This window comes from Myotis davidii, unplaced genomic scaffold (assembly GCF_000327345.1).
Source record: "Myotis davidii unplaced genomic scaffold, ASM32734v1 scaffold456, whole genome shotgun sequence".
Taxonomy (NCBI): domain Eukaryota; kingdom Metazoa; phylum Chordata; class Mammalia; order Chiroptera; family Vespertilionidae; genus Myotis; species Myotis davidii.
In genome coordinates, this window is record NW_006287375.1 from 310380 (window position 1) to 317928 (window position 7549).

The 7549-nt window shown below is 37.8% G+C and overlaps 1 protein-coding gene across 1 annotated transcript in view; it reads left to right on the forward strand.

Annotated features, from left to right (window-relative positions):
- The window catches only part of ZCCHC10 (zinc finger, CCHC domain containing 10), a 10727-nt gene that overhangs the window by 792 nt on the left and 2386 nt on the right, over nt 1–7549 (forward strand). Inside the window, exon 2 of the mRNA XM_006759139.2 lies at nt 4766–4927. Coding sequence (XP_006759202.1) covers nt 4766–4927 — 162 coding nt within the window. The remainder of the gene's footprint in view (nt 1–4765; nt 4928–7549) is intronic.

Genomic DNA, 7549 nt, shown 5'->3' on the forward strand with positions numbered 1-7549 from the left:
CAAACTCCGCTTTCAGGGAGCGTCCATGCTAGTGGTGGAAAGGGTCGATAAAGTAAACATTTTACGTAAATACGGGTTATGATAAGAACTTGGGAGCCAGTAACAGGTGGTGGGAGAGGGAAAGGCCGGGTTAGGTTGGTTGAACAGACAGGCACTTGTGAAGAGGTGACGCTTGAACAGATTCAAAGTGTGAGAAAGGAGCCGGTGGTCGTAAGAGGATTTGGGGAAGGAGCATCCGACGGTAGCATAATTGCTTTGAGATAAGCGAGAAGTTCGTTTTTTAGAACCGAGAGATGGCCATGGTGGCAAATGATGGGGGGGAGAGTGGCACAAGAGGTTTGCTTATAGACAGTGCAGGAATCTCCCAGATAGCTCTTCTTTGCTTCTGCCAACCTGCTCACCCAAACGTTTGCCTCTTTTTCATTTGCAGCATTTCATGCCATCACCATTTGCACATCAATAATATATCACTGCCCTGGCTGGTTTGGCTCAGTAGATAGAGCTTTGGCCTTCGGACTCAAGGGTCCCAGGTTCAATTCCGGTCAAGGGCATGTACCTTGGTTGCAGGCACATCCCCAGTAGGGAATGTGCAGGAGGCAGCTGATCAATGTTTCTAGCTCTCTATCCCTCTCCCTTCCTCTCTGTAAAAAAATCAATAAAATATATTTTTTAAAAAAAGAATATGGAAGATAAATAAATAAATAAATATATTTTATTGATTTTTTACAGAGAGGAAGGGAGAGGGATAGAGAGTTAGAAACATCGATGAAATAGAACCATCGATCAGCTGCCTCCTGCACATCTCCCACTGGGGATGTGCCCACAACAAAATATATTTTAAAAATACATATATCACTACATTCTGCTGGCATATACTGTATATGTTTATATTTCTTTTCTTTTTCTTGATTTTAGATAGGGAGGAAGAGAGAGAGAGAAACATCGATGTAAGAGAGATTACATGGTTTGGTTGCCTTCAGTAAGTCCCAGACCCTGGTCCAACCTATTAGTAAAACCTAGGTATGTGCTATGATCAGGAATGAAACACATGACTTTTTGGTGCATGGGATGAGGTTCCAACCAGCTGAGCTACACTGACCAGAGCTGTATTTCTTTTAATATTGATATTTTTTATTCTAAGATCCTTGTCCATTTTCCTCTCCCCTCCATCAGATTCTGTCTGTCCTGCCAGTTAAGAAGAGTTCCTTGAGCATAAGGATAAAGACTGAGAGAGTCAGAGTACATAGTATGCTTAATGAAGGAAGGAGACTTTAAAGTCACACAGTTCTGAGATCAAGAATGGAGTGCTAATAATACTTAAAAAGCATACTAAATGATGTCACCAGGGTCCACTCTCTCTCAGGCTTGTTCTTTTGGGTGTTGGGTCCAATCCTTAGGCATAAAGATGGCTGCAGTATCTAGGGTCATTTATATCCTCTCAGCTTCAAGTTGATGGCATCTCATTGGTCTAGATTGGGTTACATGCCCAACCCTGAGCCAAGTCTATGGGATTATGAAGCTCTGATTGACTTAGACCTCATAATCTTCTGAGTACAATTGAGTGGATCTCTACAAATCAATGATCTAGTTTGAGGAATCTATCCTTCACTTCTAAAATCAAAACAGAATTTGCCTGCTTCTAGTCTTTCAGTACCACTTCTATATTCCAGAGTTCCTCAGATTACCAGTAGCAGTCCAATAGTCTCACCTGGGAAAATCTCTGATATGTCAGGGAGCATTCACCTGGTCATATAACTTAAACACATTCCAAATAAATTAGGGCTCTGTTACATACTCCTCAAATATCTTGGACTTCAGTTTTACTCTTTTTATTCTGTGTACTAGAGGCCCAGTGCACGAAATTTGTGCATGGGTATGGTCCCTAGGCCTGGCCAGTGATTGAAGCGTGAGTGTCTGGTGTGGAAGGGCAGGTCCCACCTGACCTCTAGTCCCTGGGCAGTACCTGGGCCTCCGGCCCTCTGCCCCTCCCCCCTCCGCCTGAGTCATGGGGCCCCCACCCGGCTCCCTCAGCACCTGAGAGCCAGGCGGAACCCCACCCCCCGCCACTGGTCCCCACCTTGGCCTGGCCCCACTTGCACCCACTTTGGCCCGCCACCACCTGCTCACCTGCTCCACCTTCCCGCCGAGGTCCCGCTCTCATCAGGGCCTGCACTGCTGCCCACTGCCAGTGCCACATTGCCGGTGCCCACCATGTTCTGTGCCATCCCCTGGTGGTCAGCCCACGTCATGGCAAGCAGTCAAACTCCCGGTCGAGGGGAATTTGCATATTAGGCTTTTATTATATAGGAGGATAATAATACCTGAGTTCAGACTAAGCAAAATAAAATAGTCCTGCTTGATCTCTAAGTCCATAATGTAATATTGGTGGCCTATTTACCTAGCACACCAAATAGTGAACCTATTCCTTTTTTTATTCTTTATGATTTAAATATAACTAAGACACAAAATAATTTTTTATGTTCTTGATATTTTTTACTAGTCTCAGCTCATTTTGGCAGACTTTCAGATATTTCTCTTATAGGTCTTTACCAATTGGCATTACTTTAAATCTATAGGTCAATTTGGAGAGAAGGGACATTTTTATAATATTGGGTCTTCCATTCTATGAACATGGTATATCCCTCTATTAGCTATTAGCTATTTATCTAAATGTCTAGTAACTAGACTCTAGTTCCTCTCCATAATCTTTGTTTTCTGTACAAAAGTCTTACACATATTTTCTTTTATTTATTTGTAGGTATTGGGTATTTTTCAGGATATTATAAATGTCACCTTTTAAAATTTCATTTTTTGCCTGGCTGGTGTGGCCCAGTGGTTGAGTGTCGACCCATGAACCAGAAGGTCACAGTTCAATTCCTGGTTGGAGCACATGCCCAGGTTGCAGGCTCGATCCCAAGTAGAGAGCTTGCAGAAAACAGCCATTTGATGATTCTCTCTCATCATTGATGTTTCTATCTCTATCCTTCTCCCTTCCTCTCTCTGAAATCAATAAAAACATATTTAAGTAAATTTTTAACTTTTTATTATATAGGAACAATTCATTTTTACGTGTTGACCTTATCTAATACAGTTTGGCAAACTGAATCCCGCCTGCTGCCTATTCTTGTAGTCTTGCAAACTAAGAATGTTGTGGTTTTTTAAATTATTTACTTATTGTAGAGAGAGAGAGAAAGAAAGTAAGAAGAAAGAAAGAAACAAAGAAAGAAACAAAGAAAGATCCATTGTTCTACCCATTCATGCATTCATTAGTTAATTGTTGTATGTGCACTGATGAGGGATCAGACTTGCAACCTTGGTGTATCAGGATGCCACTCCAACCAACTGAGCTACCTAGCCAGGGGGTATGAAGAATGTTACTAATATATATGATCAATTTGATGGTGGGGAATACTAACTTTTAATCTCAATTGAGTGAAACATTATCCTCCAAAAAAGAATTCCATTCTTCTCATTAGTAAACCTCTTTTATATGAAATATTTTTATTAACAAAATATTTCCAGAAAAAAATTTTTTTTTTGTTATATAAGTATCTACATAATATCCTCACTTTTTTTCCTTAAATATGTTTTTATTGATTTTTTTTTTAGAGCAGGGGGTCCTCAAACTTTTTAAACAGGGGGCCAGTTCACTGTCCCTCAGACCGTTGGAGGGCTGGACTATAGTTTAAAAAAAAACTATGAACAAATTCCTATGCACACAGCAGCAGCAAAAACACCCGGTGGGCCGGATAAATGTTTTCGGCGAGCCGCATGCGGCCAGGAGGCCGTAGTTTGAGGACCCCTGTTTTAGAGAGTGGGAGAAGGGGAGAGAGAGAAGATAGAAACATCTATGATAGAGAAACCTCAATCGGCTGCTTCCTGCATGCCTCCTATTGAGGATTGAGCCTGCCACCCAAGCATATACCCTGACTGGGAATTGAGCCAGCAACCTCTTGGAGCATGGGACAGTGCTCAGCCCACTGAGCCATGCTAGCTGGGGATAATATCCTCGCTTTTGCCTCTTGATCTGCAAAGTCTAAAATATTTACTGTCTGACCCTTTACGGACAGTTTGCTGACCCCAATCCAAAGCCTTGCTAAACTCACTTATGAATTCAAACTATTAAAAATATTTTATCTGTAGATCTTTTGGATTTGCCATGTACATAATACATCATCAGTGAGGAATGATAATTTGATTTCTTCCTTTCCAATTCTTTCATCTGCTTTTCTTTGCTTGCTGCATCTTAATCTAATTTCAGGAACTGAGATTTTTCTTAGTCTCCTAGATGTTTAGAAACCGGGCTGCACTCTTTATGTGGTTGGTTTATTCTTAACGGATAGACCTTCTGAGTCCTAATTACAGATACAAACTACAGGGCTGACCACTCTGGATTTCTATCTTCTTCTGTATCTTGGCTTGGTTATTCTTTACTTTATTGTTAGTTCTCTCATGCCTCGAGCAGATTGTTTTAAATGTTTTCACTGTCTTTTCTAGTTCTGAACCTAAGCGATGTCTGAGTTACCTAGTCTGCCATTGCTGGAGTGGAATTGAGGAATGAAGATTTGAGCTAAATTCTGTCTTAACTTCAAGGTCCATGCTCTTAACCACTTACTATGCTGTCTTGTGATTAAACCTAACATAAACAATTTAAAATGTAAAATGATGTTTGTTTCTATTTTAAAAAAACACCATTTTACACATTATATTGTTTATGCTTTTCAGGGCAGAATTTAAGACCTGTATTCTGATTTTTGCTCTGTAGTGAAGCAAATAAGCAACATGTAAGATGTCAGAAATGCTTGGAATTTGGACATTGGACTTATGAATACACAGGAAAAAGGAAATACCTACATAGGCCTTCAAGAACAGCAGAACTAAAGAAAGCTTTAAAAGAAAAAGAAAACAGATTATTATTACAACAAAGGTAAGTTTACATGTGATATCTAAAGGAATATTTTTTCCCAAAGGAATCTTTTATATTTATAGACTTTATTAAGGACCTAAATGTCTCAAGGTCGTTATTCAGATTTAGATTACAATATGAATGAGTGCTTCTTATGTGCCAGGCACTATACTAAGCTCTTTACAAGTGTTAGCATATTTAAGCATCATATCTATAACATAAAGGTAAGTAATTACTATTATTAATCCCCATTTTACACATAAAGAAACTGAAGCATGTAGAGGTTCAGTAACTTGCTCAGTGCTGTCACACAGTTAGTAAGTAGGAAAGTTAAGTGTTAAACCAACCAGTCTTTTTAGAATCCATGCTCTTAATCATTTTGCTTTATTGCTTCTGCCTATGACATGACAACAGAATACTATGTGATAGATTATATAAGCTGCTATAAAAAGATATCCAAGATAAGTATCCAGGATACTTATATTAAGTATATAGACTAAGTAAAGAGCAGTATATGTAGTATGCTATCATTTATGTGAAAAAAAGGAATAATTGGATTATTTGAAAATATAAATGATGGATAATTGTAGTTCCTTTTTAAAAAGACCTGAGTAGGAAGGAAACTAGAAAAATTTTATTTACTCTTTTATGCCCTTTGAATAAAGCTTTTTAAATTCCTATGAAATAAGTAAGTAGACATGCTTTAGAGAAACTGAAATAGGAAGAGATCAGGTCAACTTAGTGCTACAAATTAGAAGCAGCGTCTTTAGGACTATTAGCTTTATAATAGTGTTATAAATAAAGGACTTTCAAGGAAGCTGCCTTCCAATTTGTGGTCATGAGGCTCTTCAAGGGTTATACAGGGTAGGTAAGTAATCAGTTTCTAGATTATCAACATTCATTATACTTTTTCCAAAATGAAGCTGTATGAGAACTTGTCTCCTGGTTCTCCTTTTCCACTCCCCTTCCTCAATAACCCTTCTTAATTTTGCAAAAGAAAAGCATACCTCTCACCTTCTCTAAACTTAACCTTGGTGTATTGCCCTCATGTATAAAAACCTAAATGTCTTTCAAAATGCTGGTATTGGAATGAAAAAGTGAATGGTCCTAATTATTGGGAGTAAATTATTCTGTACATTTTTTTCCCAGCAAAAATGAAGTAAGACCTAATTGAATTTTCAATTTATAAGTATATTTTAATGATACATCATTGTTACTTGTAGAATATAACTTGGGAGACATGCAAACTTGACTGACATTGCTACAATAAAACATTTTCCTACCTATTCAGGTTAACAAGGTTTATCAAGGTTAAATCCATACAAATTAAATATAGGAATTGAATTGAGGTTGAACCTTGTCATAGTCAAGTTTAAAAGGAAAAAAAAGACAATGTAAAAGTACCAACTGTTAAAGATAAGCTTGTACATGTGTTTTTTAAGTGAATTGTGGTAGGTATCAAGTTATTGTGACATTTACTTGTCATTGGCTACAATTATCAAAATCATATAATAATTTTCTTAAAATAATATATATTATGCCAGTGATTACACCCTTTGCAAATATTGAAACTTAGAATTAAAAACTATTAGGAGGAAACATAATTTTGCAAAATTATTTTATTAGGAATGTAAGCAAAATATGTTTGGAGACCTTTGTCCTAAAAAATAAAATATATGAATAACTTCATCCCAACATTTACTTTTACTTTTTTCAAAAAAATATATATTTTATTGATTTTAGAGAAGAAGGGAGAGGGAGAGAGAGAGATAGAAACATCAATGATGAAAGAGAATCATTGATTGGCTGCCTCCTGCACACTCCTTACTGGGGATCAAGCCCGCAACCCAGGCATGTGCCCTTGGCCAGAATTGAACCTGGCACCCTTCATTCTGCAGGCTGACGCTCTATCCATTGAGCCAAACCAGCTAGGGCTACTTTTATTTTTGTTTTTCTAGTTGGATTACACAAGTATCTTGATCTTAAAAATACATAGACCTATATGAATTTTAGATATGGCTCTATTACATAAAGACTGCTGATTTTTGGTTTAATGATAAAATGATGGAAGTGTGTGAATTTCAGTGATCATAGATTCTTGTGGTGTGGTTTAATAAATATACTTCCACTGATTTACCCTCAAAATGACAATTCAGTAATTCCATTGTGTAAAACAACTTTACATACATATCTATAATAATAAAAACATAATATGCTAATTAGACCGGACAGCTAAATGACCTCCCGGATGTACTTCTGGATGACCTTCCAGACAAAACCGGGGCTGCGAGGGCTGAGGCAGCCGCCATGGCTGTGAGGGCCAAGCCCCTTGCATGAATTACGTGCATCAGGCCTCTAATATATTTATATTTAAAGATTCAGGATATAAGGATAGAAGCATTACCTAGGACAGGGGGGGCAACCTTTTTGTGAGTGCCTGCCAAAACCAGCAAAATCTCTGACTCAAAATTCTTCTGCGTGCCAACACTAATTTTTTGAGAACATGTTATGCCTACTTGATATCTCTTAAGGGGTATGTATGTGAAGAACCTTGAAGAAATAATAAAATTCATTCGAGCAACAAAAACACAGTATATGGTGATAAAAAATACATTTATTATTTAATGTATACATGTGCACTGA